The sequence below is a fragment of the Barbus barbus genome (assembly GCF_936440315.1).
Source record: "Barbus barbus genome assembly, chromosome: 28".
In the NCBI taxonomy this organism is placed as follows: Eukaryota; Metazoa; Chordata; class Actinopteri; order Cypriniformes; family Cyprinidae; genus Barbus; species Barbus barbus.
In genome coordinates, this window is record NC_136756.1 from 23663087 (window position 1) to 23681487 (window position 18401).

The 18401-nt window shown below is 36.0% G+C and overlaps 2 protein-coding genes across 2 annotated transcripts; one reads left to right on the forward strand and one right to left on the reverse strand.

Moving 5' to 3' along the window:
- Nucleotides 1-929: 929 nt before the first annotated feature.
- Nucleotides 930-7964, reverse strand: LOC306848825 (sodium/iodide cotransporter-like; the record flags this gene model as incomplete). The annotated part of the gene is made up of 15 exons (XM_079383579.1): nt 930-1034; nt 2912-2997; nt 3107-3201; nt 3328-3530; nt 3618-3704; nt 3804-3874; nt 4608-4720; nt 4802-4890; nt 5699-5828; nt 6036-6176; nt 6270-6424; nt 6535-6602; nt 6746-6797; nt 7031-7096; nt 7611-7964. The coding sequence occupies 15 exons, from the start codon at nt 7962-7964 to the stop codon at nt 930-932; spliced, it is 1815 nt and encodes a 604-aa protein (XP_079239705.1).
- Nucleotides 7965-9209: 1245 nt separating this feature from the next.
- LOC306848091 (coiled-coil domain-containing protein 124-like) lies at nt 9210-16818 on the forward strand. The gene is made up of 5 exons (XM_079382431.1): nt 9210-9358; nt 10180-10351; nt 13117-13300; nt 14112-14217; nt 15352-16818. Exons 2-5 carry the CDS (start codon nt 10193-10195, stop codon nt 15551-15553), a joined length of 651 nt encoding a protein of 216 aa, XP_079238557.1. The 5' UTR covers nt 9210-9358; nt 10180-10192; the 3' UTR covers nt 15554-16818.
- The last annotated feature ends 1583 nt before the right edge of the window (nt 16819-18401 follow it).

Consider the following 18401-nt stretch of genomic DNA (forward strand, 5'->3'; position numbering starts at 1 on the left):
GAAAGTATTATGTGCACCTGATATTAGTGTTGACATTTCAGTTTATTGTGAATGTGACAGGGGCACTCCATCATTCAACAGCTTATCTGAGACAAATATTCAAAATATGCATGAATTGTGCTGGTTCAAAACATAAACACTGACAAAAATTAATCTTGGTTATGGTGACTTTTAGTTGTTTTTTTAGGGCTTGCTGGCACATTCAGGTGACTTTTCTAGATCATAACTCAAAGCTTGCTGAGGAATTAATATCCCAATAATTGTTTTATAGCTTTAGACACAGGAATAATATCCCTGCCTGCCACAAACAAATGAAATGCATGATTTATTATTGTGGTATAGTTAAAATCTGATGTAACATGGTCAATAAAATGGATCTTTGTAGTGTGTTAAATCATTTCAGGCTATGTATTCTCTTAATTAATTCAGACTAATAATCAGACTTACTTTCACAGTTAATAATTTAGAAAAGAATCATAATGATATATCCCTATTAAAAGCATTCAGTTAATCAAATTACTTTCAGATCACTTTAGTGTGCATGCTTATGCTTTCTTCTCTTCTGTACTTGGCTAGGAATGAAAGTGAACTGACATACAGGTGCGACGCAGGTGTATGATGAACAGAAAACTACTGTGCATGATTTTGTACTACGAAAGAAGGCACTATTGTTTAATAGGTCAATGAATCATCTTTCAAATCAGGTGATGATGGTCAGGTATTCAGTAACGCCAATCGAAACAGAGATAACCAAATCACTATGGCTTTGATATTTTTCATATGAGAGAGTCTGTATAGAATGTAGTCTGCATGATGTTGAATTGTTCAACATTTCATAATTTAATGCAGTATTTCTTAAAATATTTACCTTGGAAATAGAAACCTAACTTGTAACTTGTTTTACTTTACAAAGCCAATCCTGCACCTGTCTAAACATCACCTTTGTTCAGTAAAACATCGGATTTATCAGCAGTGGCAAAAAGTTCTTTCGGACTGAGAAGGATTTCTGTGGGATTGTTTGTCGTAGTTTCATTCTGTAGAAACAAGAATATGATTTCAGTAGTGTTATTATTGTTACCTAAAAAAAAGGTTTTTGTTGACTGAAATAAAGCTGAAAAAAAATAAAATAAATAATATATATACAGCGCCCTCCATAAGTATTGGAACAGTAAAGACAAAATTGCTCTGTTGGCTGTGGAGTCAAGACATTTGCAAATATGATTAAAAGATGAATATGAGACAAAACTACAGAATGTCACATTGTATTATTAGCCGTTTCAACACATACATGTTTTACCAATCAGATTTAAATCTGGAGATTGACTTGGGCAATCTAAGACTTTCCATTTCTTTGCCCTTATAAATTCCTTGACTGAACTGGCAGGGTGTTTTGGGTCATTGTCCTGATGCAATATGAAGCACTTCCCAATGAATCTGGTGGCATTTTCTTGAATATTGGTAGGCAAGATGGTTTTGTACCCTTCCAAATTCATTCTGCTACTGTCATCATACATTAAGTCATCAGTAAAGTTGAGAGGGCCTGTTCCAGAGACAGCCATGCATGCCCATGCCATGACACCACCTCCACCGTGCTTTACAGATGAGGCTGTATGCTTGGGATCATTTGCAGTTCCCTTTTTTTCTCCACATTTTTGCTTTCCCATCACTTAGATAAAGGTTCATCTTTGTCTCATCGGTCCATAAACACAGTTCCAAAACTCTTCTGGCTCACCTTTGTGCTTTTTTTGCTAACTCTAATCTTGTCTTTCTATTTTTGGTGCTAGTCAGAGGTTTGCATCTTGCTGTGTAGCATCTGTAATTCTGTGTCAAAGTCTCCTGAGGACAGTAGATTGTCAGAGCATCACCCCAGCTTTCTGGAAGTTGTTGGGGATTTTACAGACACGTCTTTTAGGGTTCATTTTCATAGCTTTCATGATTTGTCTGTCATCAACTAATTGTTGGTTGCTAGTATCGCTGGTGGTTTCCAAACTCTTGATTTCTCCATGCCTTTTGTTTTTGCTATAGCTCTAATTGACTTCCTCTTTTCTTTTAGCATCCAAATTGCTTGCTTTTCTCTCAAAGTCAGCTCCCTCATCTTCATCCTGGTTTGTGTGTCATCATCGAATGCAGGATTCAGAATACAGAAGTAATGGATATAACTGATACGACACATTCCCTGCTTTTAATATCTGAAGAATTAATGCAACTGGACACAGCTGATCACTTAGAAAGACCTGTGAGGCAACTGTTCCAATACTTATGCTCACATCAGATAGAGGGATGAAACTCTAAAAGTGCTGAACTTCTTAGCTGGTAAAACATCTATGAGTTGAATCACCCAATAATAAAATGTGACATTCTGTAGTTTTGTCTCATATTCATCTTTTAATCATATTTGTAAATGTCTTGACTCCACAGCCAACAGAGCAATTTTGTCTTTACTGTTCCAATACTTTTGGAGGGCACTGTATGTATATATATATATATATATATATATATATATATATATACAGTGCCCTCCAAAAGTATGTATATATATATATATATATAATATATTAAACTTAGAATAACTTTAGATTATAAACATTGCTTTGGCAACTACCAGAAATAAGTTTAAGTACTAAAATTACAAAACAAAAAAACTAATATAGATACAAACATACACACACACACACACACATATATATATATAAAAATCTAAAAACTAATAAAAATGACAAAATGCACACAACAAAATAAAAAAACTAAAGTTAAAATAAAACTGAAAATATAAAAGTAAAAGCTTATTTAAAATATTAATAAATAAATACTATAATTATATTTAAATAATGCAAAAATAACACTTGATTTCAGGTGGTAAGAACTGGGATGTAAGTAAAAGTAAATGAATTGTTACTACCATGAAACTTACCAAGTTATGACAGGATGTATTGCATGTCTTTTGTTCCAAGTTCCATCGTAACAAACCAGGACCGATAGAATCCTTCTTGGTGGGTCCTGTAGTAACACGGCACATAGTCATTTGAAGGTAAAGTAATAACGTCTGTTGACATTTTCATTCCTTTTAATTATTGTGTTAGCAATAGTGTAAGTGAGTTTGTCTCACCTGTAATGTAACTAACCACCACACCTACCAGCACGACTGCACTAGTTGACAGGGCTCCAAAGTACAGGTAGGATATTGAATAGATATTTTGAAGGCTGTATGGATTTAGTTGAAAAAAGAAAACTGTGCTATATTTTACATGAGAAACATTCTGCAAGTAATTAAAGTCACACAAAATTTTGGTCATTATAAAATGTGATACAACTTTGATTGACCCTCACCCATAATCCCGAGGGACTGGTGATTCCAAGATAGAAGATTCAGTGACTGTTATGGTGCTGTTAAGTGTTGCATTACTTCCCAGACAGTGACCAGCGCTAGTGGGTAACACACCCATAATTTGTGGTGTAGGAGGATAAATTGTGCTTCCAACAGCAAGCCATAGCGACAGACAGAATCCCACAGCCATGCCGGAGAACACCCCCTATAAGATGTAAGAAATATTACACTGCTATTCATCGAGTGGAGCAATAGAATAACATGGTGGACTGTTATGGTTATGGAGTCTTACTGCTTTATTTGTGGCTGGAACAAACATGCCCAGCACAAATGCTCCCAGGAGTGGACCGTTCACTACCCCCATGACTGTGAACGAACCCTGAGGTTATTAGAGAAAAAGCTGGTTAGAGCACAGACACATAGACAGAAATGCACCCTGCCTAAAATCACACAGTTATTCCAGTAGTTCATATAGTACCTGAAGGACTCCCCAGTCCAGCAAGGAGGAGAGTGCAGCCATTGTAATGCAGCCAAGCCCATACAACAGTGCTGTTTTACACATGCAAACAAATAATGGTGAAAATAGTTGTCATTGTAGTCATATTTATAAACATTATCAAATCGATATCAGCAGATACCTGCAGAAAAAACATAATCATCTTATACTTTAATAAGTAGTTACATCTTTGTATGAAAAACAAGTCTCACCAATAGTTTTGATGCATTACAAGTTCAATATGAACTAATTTTGGATTAACACCTTCTAACGATACCTTTTTAACGAGACCTTTTTTAATGAAGGCAGCACAACAAATACTGACATTAATTATATATTAATATAAAATATAATTATATAATATATATAAATTGCAAAATAAAACAATCAAAGCTAAAATCGTAATATTAAAAAACTAATAAAAATAACAAAAGCACATAAGTCTAATCAAACTTAAGCTAACATGTAAACTGAAATTATAAAAATAAATCCAAATTCAAAATATTATTAAATGCAGTGTGTGTGTGTGTGTTTGTGTGTGTGTGTGTGTGTGTGTGTGTGTGTGTGTGTGTGTGTGTGTGTGTGTGTGTGTGTGAATAATATGAAAGGGCTTATTTTTCCCTTACTTTCAAATAAATATATCTCAGATTTTTATCTATAATTAAATGAAATGCAAAATTTGGTATGAATGCATGCAATAAGCTATTGCTCGCACTTTGGGGGCTTGTCATCTATATAAGATACTAATTTTTACTTGCACCACAGGAAAGAAGTTTTTGATCGTACATAACAACTTGGAGAGCAACAGCTGTTTTCTCTGTGAAACAGTGATTAGCCATGGCTTCATTACATCCTCCATAGTAACAGCTGCCATGGCGTTAATGCTGGTGGAGACAGTACTGTGGAAACAGAAGCGGGTGGTTTATTCCATTTGTACCAGTAATCAACAACTCACTGGAGGTTATGATAGTTTCAAGCACCTTAAAGTTCCACTGTAGGCACAGGCTAGAAAAAGACCCGGGAAGCCTGGATGATTACGGAAAATGTCCAAAACCAGGTACGGCATGTACTGTGAAAATAAAAAAAACAATTGGGTTGCTTAAAACGATAATTTCACCCAAAAATGGGAATTTGTAGAAATTTTACTCACCCTGAGGCCATTCATATAGATGAGTTTGTTTCTTAATTTGGAAAAGATTTGGTTAAATTTAGCATTATATCATTTGCTCAGCAGTGGATCCTTTGCAGTGAATGGGTGCCGTCAGAATGAGAGTCCAAACAGCTGATAAAACATCATAATAATCCGCAAGTAAATAAATCTAACATTAAGGCAATTTCAGCTTTATTTCTGTAGTGAAAAACTGGTCTCATCTGAATCAGGAGAGAAATATATATAGATCAAGCATCATCTACAAGGAAAACAGTTGTAAACAAATATTTTGATGGATTTTTATGTGAGGGGACAACAGGGGATGGACTTTTTAACTGGAGAAAATGTTATTATGGATTAATGACTGGTATTTTGTCCAGAAGTGATGGGTTACAGTTAAAAAACCTTAATTATGGATTTGTTTCTTACAAATAAGCAGCTTTTCACTTCAGTATGGACAGCCATTCTGACGGCACCCATTCACTGCAGAGGATCCATTAGTGAGCAAATGAGGTAATGCTACATTTCTCCAAATCTGTTGAAAAAACTCATTTACGTACATCTTGGATGGCCTGAGGAGGTGACTAAATATTTATAAAAATGTTTGTTCCAGTCACAAATAAACCAGTAAGAATTATAATATCAATTTCTTAAAAAAACATACACATTTAATAGTTAGTAGTAGTAGTAGGTGCAGGTAATTCTGTTTATGTAGGTTTTGATTTACCTGGTCAGGAGCAGATATTCTGCCGGTCTTCAGTGGGTCACAGCTGGAGTATAAAGCAAACATCACAATGCCACATGTGGCTGCACTGCTCACAATCAGACACAGACCCATCTGATTAACCAGCAGCGCCCTGCAACACAAGAGTGACACTCAGTGGATCTGTATCTCAGTGAGTGACAACAGAAAATATGTCAGAGTTCTTCCAAACCATGAATATGATATCTTATTATTAGGAGAAATTTAATGGTAAAAAAAGAAAAACTACATGTAAAGAAGATTAAAGAGATTAAGTTATCTTTAGATGGTAAAAACAGATTTTACTGATTTATTCTCTCACAGTTGGGCTTGTTTCTCAGTCCGGCATGATATGTAACGCTGCACTTGAGCTTGATTGGCTCCGTACATGGATAACCAGACCATAGTGCCGCCCACTGTGAAACTCCAGAACGAGTAGCGCCTCTGAGGGTCTATAACAAAACTAACACACAGAAAAAGAATGAGCAATAGAATAATAAACATTTAGTTAACTTGAGTATTTAACAGATTTCTAAACATTTGATATTCTTCATACTCATTAAAATTGATGCGGGATCCATTGTTGGCGATTTCCAAAACTCTGGCAGGCCCTCCTGCCAAAATGGTGCCCTGAATGAGGACTGCAATGAACCCAGAGAGCATGACAACAATCTGAAACACATCTGTCCAGATTACAGCCTTCATACCACCCTGCAGGAAAACACAAGCGCAATGTTGTGTTAAAAAATATTTGCACGGGTCATAATCATAAATGAAAATTTCTGTATAGATTCAGATCTGAATATTACACACTGGCCTACCACTGTCGTGTAAAATGTGCAGATGAGTCCAGTTGAGAAGAGAGATACCCACATATTTAGGCCTGTGGCTTGATTCAGAAAAGAAAACGAAGGTAGTTGAGAACAGTACAAAAGTGCAAAAATACAACTTGCAACCACTCCAACTGATGAATAAACACGTGAAGCCATGAAACAGTTTTAAAAAAAGAGCAAATCAGTCTATTTCACTAACCCTGATTCAAGATGACTGCAGGAGCAAAGATCACTATTCCAGTGTAGAGGAGCTACAGAAAGAACCAAAGAATCTTAGTGTTACACAAATCTAAAACTTAAAAATTAAAAAATAAATAATGTGCACATATTTTATGCAAACTAAATATTGGAATTGAAAGTATACAAGCGATATTCATAGCTTTGTTGATCAGTATTCTACATATACATTTTATGGTATTGTTTTAATATTATTAAAAATATTATATTTATTTCCATTTCAATTTTGATGATGAGTTTCTCTTACTGTGGCTACAATAAACTGTAAACTTCCCAAGAGCTGCATCCCTCTGCCAAACCTCATTCCTAAATACTGACGCACAAGTACATTTATTAGAACCTGGTGTTCACACACACACACACACACACAGAGAGAGAGAGTGGGGTCCATCGTACATGCAAAATCACATGCTATACATACTAAATTATTATGGAAAAATGCATATTAAATTCGAAAAATAGAAAACAGAATGATATTCATTAGTGATCTCAACTTTTGGACGCCACTGTATCAGAGTTATTATACATAGTAAAATAAAATTTAAATCATAAAAATATCAGTTACCTGAAAGTTGCTGCCAAAGCAACATTTCCCTTAAACTAACTGAAACTAATAAAACTAAAATACTGTATAGACACATTTTGAAGTGTAATGTAATGAAATATATTTATGTATAAATTTATTATATATAAATGTATTATATAAAACAACATTGTGTATGAATGTATGTATGTGTGTGTGCGTGTGCGCATGTGTGTGTATGCAAGGATTTATATAAAATTATTCAGCTAAACTACTAGAAGAACGAAATGGACAAAATCCAAACCTGACTTGAGGTGGTGATTTTGAGCCGATAAAACACGGGAACAAACAGAACTGCAGTAATGAGGGAGTTGAGCGCTTGTCCCAGGCACATATAGAGGAACTTAAAGCCATATAAATATGCCTCTGATGGCACACCGAGCACTTGGACAGCTGACATGAAGCTGGCACAGAGTGACAGTCCAACCGGCACAGCAGAGAAACCCCTTCCCCCTGTGAAGAAGCTGTCCACGTTATAGCGACCCGAGGTCTTCCTCAGAGACTGGAATAGCCCGATGGCCACCGACACCCCCAGCATAGCAGCAAATACCACATAGTCCACCAAACAGAAGCCCAGTCTCTCAGAGTCTGAAGCCATAGTGCTGTCTGTTTGGACTCGTCAGAGCTTAAATGAGTGGAGTCCTTCTCTTCAAGAGGCTTTCAGCTGTAACAACAAACCCAGAAATCACAATGCATTCTCAATCAGCCCCCTGTTACGTTCTCTTGACTTTCAAACATTGGAGCTCATGCAGTGCACAGTGTCATTTAAGGTAAGAGCAGATCAACTGACAAAACAGAAACAGAAATAAATAAAATATATCAATTTATATCTCTTTACACAATAATTCAATATTTAAGAAAAACTTACCTTTGACCAAAAAAAAAATAAATCTGCAAAATGAGTTTATGAGTGTTTGAAAAGACCAAATTCCAGGCCCACACATAATCAACTCATACAGGACAGAAAACAGTAATGGTTTATGGTCACAATCACTAATCAGGGTGGAAAGTGAGTGAGCATTCTTTCAAGTAGAGCTGGATTTATTTTTCTGGGCTCATAATTTGGATAATCGAAGGCAGTCTGAGGGGACGGGAATTAATGTAATACATTATATGAAAGGAGGGGTATGTTGTGATTGACATAGCAGAGGCGGAGTCATTCAACACCAGAAAGATTATAAACATTATACATATATATATAATTGAATGTGTTGACAGATTAATATGCACTGAACAGAATATACCTTGATATAATTTAGCAAAGTACTATAATGTGGTACTGTTTTGTAAGGATGCACAGTGTTGAGGATTGAGATCTATTTTGAATAACTATTCTATTTTAATTCAATTTTTCATATGAATACAGTGGGGTCTAATGTCTGAGATATTTTTCAATGTAGCTAAAAACATAAAGCTTTGTATTTTTGATTAAAAAAATGGTTTAAATATTTGAGATGTTGTACTACTTCTATGTCAAATAAGTAAATAAGAGCAAAAAATACCCTATAAAGTTTAGATTTCCTCGAGTCCACCGAATTTCAACATTTTCAAATAATGTAAAATAACTGGAATAAGTCCAATTTAAATAGATTGTTATGCTCATACGATAAACAGGAAATAAAAATTTACAAATAAAAAATGTTACAATAAAATTGTATTGCTAATTCTTAAATAAATCTACATTAGAAAAGAATGTAAAGTAGTAAAGAATTTGATTTCAGTAACATCAAGACTTTTGGACCCCACTGTTTGCTGGTTAAGGAGTAAACAGCCTGGTAACAGTGTCTCTGTGCATATATTTCGATTTTTCTATAACCTACCTGTTGACAAAACGGGCCACAAGAGTGAAGCATGCCGTTCGCTGTTGACCGCATGCATGGAGCGCGGTGACCGCCGAGCCTCCAGGTGGCGCTAAATGAAACACTGCATCTGTATCGCAGCGGCTTGAGAAGAAGGGCGAACAACACCCCAGCAGGTCTGGCACAGGAAAAGGTTGGTGCTATTACATTATATATCAGATTCGGTGTTTGAAAATAATTTTGAATAATAAAATGAGATGTTTACGGCGTCCTCTTCAATATCTGCTTTTATTGTTCAAATGAGATTATCCGATACAAGCTTGAACGTAAAAACCGTCACTCTCTGAAACCAGAGTGATTAGCAAAAATGCTAACGAGAATGTTCCTTAAAAGAAAAAGTACAATTAAAATGTTGCTACAGTTCCAGAATTTTCCCTTTTAACACTTTATATTAAGAAATTTAGAGAATTAAATCTTCTAGCCATCAGGTGTGAATTTGTGTATTATATTTGTATAGACATACACACAATTATAATCATAATCATTAAAATTATATCTATCTATATATATATATATATAGAGAGAGAGAGAGAGAGAGAGAGTTTTTAATTGGTATCACACGTTTCTTTCTCTTTGCTTGTGGCTGGAAGAAAAGCAGCAACTGTTTTCCATAATTTCATTCTTTTTTTGAAGTACTGTAAAATAAATATTTGGGGTTTAACTCTCTCCAGTAATACCAGATTATGTGAGAACCCATCTAAATCCCTTCATTTTTTCTATTCATTTTTCATTTTTTAATTTCTTGAACACTGTGTATCAGAAGATGCTCAAACCCCAATAGAGAGCCCAATAATATCTAGTCCTAAATAAATATTATGATTCAGTCTCAGGTCATCATTACCACGTGTTTAGTTTTCGTCTTACTCTCATTAGAATCTGTTTATACACTAGACATTAATATCCTATGTGATCTCAGCACGTATTCTGGTCATCAACTCAACCTTACCTCTGCAGGGAAGTCCCAGGAATGCCGAAGAAATTCCAGGGAGAGAATTCCAAATCGGCCACGGCGAAGGCCCGGAAGGCCGAGGCCAAAGCAGTCGCTGATGCACGCAAACAGAAGGAGCTGGAGGACGCGCTCTGGCAAGATAACGACAAACATGTCATGAAGAAAGAGCAGAGGAGGGTAGGCCTAAATTCTTGGTTTAAAAACTTATGTCCTTAAGAGCATTGAAACTGATATGTTGTCAGGGTCAAATGATAAAAGAGTTCCAGCAGTCCTTCAATATATGTCATGAAATATATTGTTACTGTGATTAGATTTTTGTCTCTAGTGTCTACGGCTAATTAGCAGTACCTTCTATGAAATCAGAAGGGAAAAACAGTACAACAGTGCCTTGTGTATGGACTGTAGTATACACACAAGGTGGCAGTAAAGATCTTTCTCTCTACAGACTGCTCCTCCATTCCATTTAACAAAAAAGTTTGACACATTGTCCTAATTGGAGTAGTCAGTGGTACCTGGTGACAGATTGCTAACCGTTAGAAGAAAATGAAAACAACTCAAACTAATTTTGAGTCCTTCAAAATAAAATTAGTCACTGTAAAAATATCTAATATGAAATAATACAATTTTACATTTATACACTAAAGTATAAAAACAATTGGGCTTGGTAACATTTTTAAATGTTTTTAAGGTTCTTGTGCACATAAAGGCTGCATTTATTTGATCAAAAATACAGTAATATTGTGATATATTCTTATAATTATACAACATAACTGTTGTCTATTTTAATATATTTAAAAATAGAATTTATTCCTGTGATGACAGCTGAATTTTCAGCAACCATTCTAGAAATCATTCTATGTTGATTTTGTGCTCAAGAAACATTTCTTATTATCAATGTTGAAAACAGCTGTGTTGCTTATTTTTGTGAAAACTGTAATACATTCTTATTTAGGATTCTTTGATGAACAGAAAGCTCAGAAGTACAGCATTTATTTAAAATAGAAAACTTTTGTAACATTATAAATGCATTTTGTTGCATGCAAAGCATCAAAGTGGAAAGATGCTACTACCCATGTTAACCAGACTAACTTTGCCCCCGGTCCTAATTGGCATGATAATATGCAAATGTTTTTGAGTTCTGTACTAAACATACAGAAAATTGATTCCCTCCACGCCCATGTTTTCCATGATATGTTGTCTAACATTCCCGCCGTTGGCTGCTAATCTTGTATCTAAATGACACAGCTGTCTTCCTCGCTAAAGCTGCAGACATGTGAGTCTGAGTAGCACACAATAGATTAATACATTGCAAGTCAGGTTTAGGGTTGCTCAGGAAATGAAGTCCCCACGAACAAAATGAAAGCCGAAGCCGACTGGGTTAAAGTAACACCGTCACACAAGTTCTGATATCCTCTATCAGTTATGCTGCATATTGATGAGTGTTCATTGAAATTAGGCCTGGATGAGGTCCGTGGGAGAGTGTATTGACTGATATGCAGTGATTGGCTGTTTATTATGTCTACTAAGCTATTTTATGCCAAGTTCAGTGTCAACAGACCAGATTGCAACTAGGCTACATGTAATAAAGGTTTCGAGTGAAAGAAAATGTTGTTTAATATATTGACTGCCCTGTTGTAATACATGCATAATCATAATCTTAATTAGAATAATATTTAACAATTTAACAGTTACTAACAAATTAAACAAATTTGAGAACTGAATCAATACGATGCAATTCAGCTTGCAAATGTGTTAAAGGAATAGTTCACCCACAAATAAAAATATTTTGGGATCATTTTCTTATCTTCATCTCATTCCAAACCTGTATGACGTTTTCTTCTGTGGAACACAAAGGAAGATATTCTGACAGATTTTTTGTCCATGCAGTAAATCAGCTGAGTTTGATGTTGTTTTGGACCCTGTTGATTTATTATCTGGATAAAAATATTCTGTGTGCCACAGAAGAAAGAAATGCATACAGGTTATGAACAACATGAGGGTAAATGAAGACAATTTTCTTTAGATATTAATTGAGGAAAAGCTTAAAGTAAAGTGCCATATCAATATATTTCCTGTATGAAAACGTATTTATTTCAACATTTTAATTATTAGAATATATTTTGGTAGTCTAAATATTTGAAAGGTCTCTGGTGGCCACTGGTGTCTTTTGTCTCCATTCCCGGCCCTCTCTGCCTCAGTTTCATACATTATTGAGCCGATGTTGGCATATGTAGTGAGCGTCCGCAACGCTGGCATGATGTACCAGCCTACTCGGTAAGGCGCTCTGGTAAAGTGCTCCTCACACCCTGTTCCCATCGCTGCCATCTGATCCCTGCCGGCCTATCAGACCCACGCTGCTGTTATGCTGTTACTGCAGCCATTCTGCTAATTATACCTTATGTCACTGGGGCCGCTGTGCGTATTCAAGCAAGCTTACCTGCACTGGGAACACACTGATTTACCCTTTACATCTCCTAAAGATCAGCCACTGCCTGGGACTCGGTGAAGATCGGGCTCAGTGAATATAATTTATCACCAGTAAATATGTGAGAATGTGAAGAGAGAGGAGCGTATCTTGGTTTGCTCTTGAGCGTGGCCTGCCATGCATCTTATCTGTCTCACGCGAATGACATTTCAGCCTCTGCTCGACATCTGAGGGTGTCATCTCATTATGCGTATCTCCTTACTGTTGTTTCACCATTTCTGCGGACGTTATCAACAGGAAGGTGGCTGGTGGTTAGGATGTGGACAGTTTAAACCACGTCTGATCCTAGTAACCATTACTTACCCGCTGCGCTGACACAGAGTGACTCTGAGCGCGCAGGAGGCATCTCTAATTTCTTTACTCTGCTCTGCAGTTTACACTTACATTTGCTTAATGACCGTCAGGCTGCCTCGATAACATCAGTCCAGTTGTAATTTAAAAGAGTGTGTGTGTACAGGATGATAAGGAGAGAAAGCGTTTGGAGGCTCTGGAGAGGAAGAGAGAAAAGCAAAGGCTCTTTGAGGAAGAAGAAGCCAAGATAAAGGGTAAACAGACAAAAGAAGCCCCCAGTAAAGTGACTCGAGCCCAGATTGAGGAGAACCTACAAAGCGGGCAAAATGTTAAGGAAACCAAGGAAAAAGGTAAGGCCAAATCCAATCCAGTGACTCAGATGTAGAGCGCTGCCTACACAACATGCTAACCATCACAAAACCTCATAAGTGACTAATATGAATACTTTAGGCAGTGATCCTCCTGTGTCACATGAAAAGCCCTTTATATAAATATACATTTGCATGTTGATAAACTAAAGCCCTAACACTAATAAGCATAATTTTTTTTGTTGTTGTTTTTACATATTTGATACCATGTTTTATTGTTATACTGTTTGTTTGTCACACTGTATCATTCCAATCGTTAAGATTACCCTGACACATTAAAGTCACAGTGAAACGTAATTCATATTGTGGTGTCAATTTAAATAAAACAGATTATTGAAAAAGAAAAAAATTAGGGTAAATCAGTAGGGACTTGGTTCAAACCATTAGTTGTTCATTGGATGGAGGTGGATGTGATTGCATGCTTAAAGTCCAATCAGTAAAGTCTGTAATTTTTTTTTTTGTAATGAGATGCCTGCATTGGAGAATTGTTCACATTGTAACATTTACATTTAGAAAATAAATTAAGTGATTTATTAATAAGTGCATTTTCATTTCATGCTGACATTAAGCACTACTTGCATCAGGAGTCACACAACAAAAATTGTATTGTATTGCTTGGTCAAAATTCATACTAATACAGTGCACACTGATTGCAATGAACATTTTCTTGTATGCAGTGTGCATGAATAAAACAAGATGCACTTATTTTCACACTAAGCGTAGTGTCTTTATTGTTTTGTATAGGCCTTTTCAGTTTCCTAATTTAGTCTTGTGTATCCTTTTGAATTTACAGAGAAAAGCCACTTGGATATGCCGCTTGAGGAGAATGTCAATCGGATAGTTCTAGAAGAAGGCACGGTGGAGGCCCGAACCATTGAGGATGCCATCGCAGTGCTCAGGTATCCCGTTCTGTATCCTGCGTGATTAGGAGACTGTTATTTTACAGACATAGGCATAAAAAAAGTCTACATTTGTAAGAATCACAATTCTCAGATGGTTGTGCTCTTAAGTGTTGTTCTTAAAAAGTCTTAGAAAATGTCTTAATCAATTTTTCAAAGGTGAAAAAGCCTTAAAAGGATAGTTGTCTATATTATATAGTGTTTTTGCTGCTTTGTACATTGCCTGTTTGGTTATTTGTTGTTATTCTTTTATTATCTGTGTCCTGTCCTGTTGCTGTCTTTCTGTTGCACTCTGGAGCTTCTGTCACTAAAACAAATTCCTTGTATGTGTAAACATACTTGGCCAATAAAGCTCATTCTGATTCTGATTCACCCAAAAATGAAAATTCTTTCATCATTTACTCACCCTCAAGTAGTTCCAAACCTGTACGAATGTCTTTGTTCTGCTGAACACAAAGGAAAGATAATCTGAAGAAAGTGGGAAACAGCAGGTCTGGGGCACCACTGACTTCCATAGTATTTTTCCTACTATGGAAGTCAACGGTGCCCCAAAACAGCCTGGTTACAAACTTTCTTCAAAATATCTTCCTTTGTGTTCAGCAGAACAAAGGCATTCATACAGGTTTGGAACTACTTGAGGGTGAGTAAATGATGACAGAATTTAAATTTTTGGGTGAACTATCCCTTTAAATATGTTAAATGGTACAACAAAAAGCTTAATTATCATTTTAGAGGCCTTGAATTTTTAGGTGGAAAATAGGAATCACAGTGTGCCTAGTGTGATTATTAAACTTCAAAAGCCTATGATTTAAGTAAGTAAGTGCTGCACATGCATGAATTATGGCAATGTTTTTATTTTTTCCCCCTCAACTTTTTGAATGAGCAGCTGGAAGTATAGAGAATAGATATTTCAAAATAAGGGTCCCAGCGTATGACTAAAAGTCCCACGTTGTGCATATTTTTTTTTTTTCTGGTTATTGATTACACAATAAACTAGCATTTATTTATGGAAAGCTAAGAGCGTCATTTAACACATTCAGTGTGTAGATTTTACTAATATTGGCACAATAATCTGTTTATTCCCTTTCTTTGTTAGATGTCATTTTACATTTGGTTCATGCCTTTGTTTTTCAGCACTAACGAAGACCTGGATCGACACCCTGAGCGCCGTATGAAAGCCGCCTATGCTGCATTTGAAGAAGCAAACATGGCACGCCTTAAAATGGAGAACCCCAATATGCGACTTTCCCAACTAAAACAACAGCTCAAGAAGGAGTGGACAAAGTGTCCAGAAAACCCCCTCAACCAACGTGTGGCCACCTACAACTCCAAGTAAACCAATACAATGGCACTTAAAGACTGACCCTCGACGCAGATCCTATCAAATACAAAAAGGCACCACGATTACATTTGGACACACATAATTTACACATGAACTGCTGATTTATTCACACTCCTCATCTCATATGTGAACTCGCAGACAAACTTGGGTTATTTAATTAATTATTCATTAAATGTCTGATGATGTATGAACAGCATACAACCTAATTAGCTTATCTGCTAGACAATGGCCCATCAAGAGCTGCTGGGAAGTTTCTAGGTTTGGATTTGAGTGAACACTGAGTGGATTCTCGACTTGCACACGCTTCCTCCACATAACATGTTTTACTGCTGTGTTGAGTTAATTTATTAATGTCTCCATCTAATATGCAGAACATGAGCAAGAGTGAGGTTAACCTGAGGCAAGTGTTTTTTTTTTTTTTTTTGTATTTAGTGTCTGTTTGATGATCTTTAGGGTTCAGCATTTGGATTGAGATCTGATAATTGCTCTAAATTAGGATGATATGAATAGGCATTCATTTGCTTAATTGATCTTACATGGCTTTTTGTTTTGAAAATGCACTTTGGACCTCGTATGGAACAATGTCTCAACATCCCAAAGGCGAGTGGACTAATAGCTGTTGGATTCCCATACACACGTGTCCAGCAGTGCGAACACACTCTGGACTGTGCTTTGCATCTGTGGAGGAGAACAAACACTCTCAGTGGCTCTTGGAAAAAAAATTAAATAAAAGGAAGGAAGAAAAGGCTATCATTACTTTTGCTGATGTTTTCCTTAAAAAGAAGTGGCCTCATAGGATGGAAAGCAGTTGTAGCTGCAGTTTACTTTCTTTTTTTGGCCTCTTATTTCATTTATTTTTTTAAAAGTTGCTGTCTGTTTTGACTAACCCAAGTTCGGTCCTCTTTTACAAATGTTGTAGTGTGGACTGCATTTGTCAAGCTGAGTTCAACCCTATGATACCCAATTTATGGTAAGAAAAAAAATGATAAAACATAGTTTTCCTCAAAGCTGAGGAACTGAGAACCACAAACCAATACTTTACAATGCTTACTTGCAACCCTTGATATATTTAAGCATTTTACATAATACATTTACCTATATTATATATTTTTAGAAATCTGACATTATATTGATATGTGACCCTGGTCTTAAGTGTAAGTTTTTCAAAATTGAGATTTATACATCATCTGAAAGCTGAATACATAAACTTTCCATTGATTTATGGTTTGTTAGGATAGGACAATATATGGCCAAGATACAAAAAAATCTGAAAAACCTTTTGAAAATCTGGAATCTGAGGGTGCAAAAAATGGAAAAAATTGCCTTTAAATTTGTTCAAGTTCAAATTTATTTGTATAGCGCTTTTTACTATACAAACTATTGCAAAGCAGCTCTACAGGAAATTAAGTTTCCACAATATATTTATATATTGCAGAACCTTAATATATTTAACTTATGGCAAAATTTGGTAATTCTGTATGTTGTCTGAGCATTGGCATCCTCTGAGGTCCTCTGAGGGGTTGGCATCATCTTTTCTCAGGTGTTCGGTCATCTCAGATTCTTTAAGGGTTGGATCCAGACTGAAGCTTCTGTAATTCCTAGTTACCACAGGATGTTAATCCCGTGGCAGAAACAGAGAAACACATAGAGACATAATTAGCGTAGCTGCTGTTCCATCTAAGCAAAAATTATTTGTTCAACCCAAGCTAAAGAATAATAATAATGCACATTTGATCAGATATAACTGCAGTACAAGATTATAAGATGCATTATGTGAATGCTTGGCTAAAGAGATGTCTTTAATCTAGATTTAAACCGAGAGAGTGTGTCTGAACCCCGAATGATATCAGGAAGGCTATTCCAGAGTTTGGGAGCCAAATGTGAAAAAGCTCTACCTCCTTTAGTGGACTTTGCTATCCTAGGTACTACCAAAAGTCCAGAGTTTTGCGACCTTAGGGAGCAGGTTGGATTGTAGCGTGGTAGAAGACGAGTTAGGTATGCAGGAGCTAAACCATTTAGGGCCTTATAGGCAGGTAATAATATTTTGTAAATGATACGGATTCGGAACTTAATAGGTAGCCAGTGCAGAGACTGTAAAATTGGGGTAATATGATCATATTTTCTTGACCTGGTAAGAACTCTAGCCGCTGCATTTTGGACTATCTGTAGCTTGTTTATTGAAGATGCAGGACAACCAGCTAGCAGTGCATTACAATAGTCCAGTCTAGAGGTCATGAATGCATGAACTAGCTTTTCTGCATTAGAAACGGGTAGCATGTTTCGAAGCTTGGCAATGTTTCTAAGATGGAAGAATGCTGTTTTTGTAACATGGGAAATATGATTTTCAAAGGACAAGTTGCTGTCTAATATAACACCCAGATTTTTTACTTTAGAGGACGTAACAGTGCATCCGTCTAGTTGTAAATTGTAATCCAAGAGATTCTGTGTACTGTTTTTGGTCCAATAAGTAATATCTCTGTCTTATCTGAATTTAATAGGAGGAAATTATTGGTCATCCAATCTTTTACATTTTTTATACAATCTATTAGCTTAGTTCAGAGGTTTCATCTGGTCTTGTTGAGATATATAGTTGAGTATCATCAGCATAACAATGAAAACTAATCCCGTATTTTCTAATAATATTACCAAGGGGGGCAACATGTATATTGAAAATAGCAGAGGACCTAGGACAGATCCTTGTGGTACTCCATACTTTACTGGTTATAATTGAGATGACTCCCCATTTAAATGAACAAAGTAGTAGCGATCGGACAGGTAGGATCTAAACATCTTAAAGCCTGCCCTTGAATACCAGTATAGTTTTGTAATCGATCTATGAGTG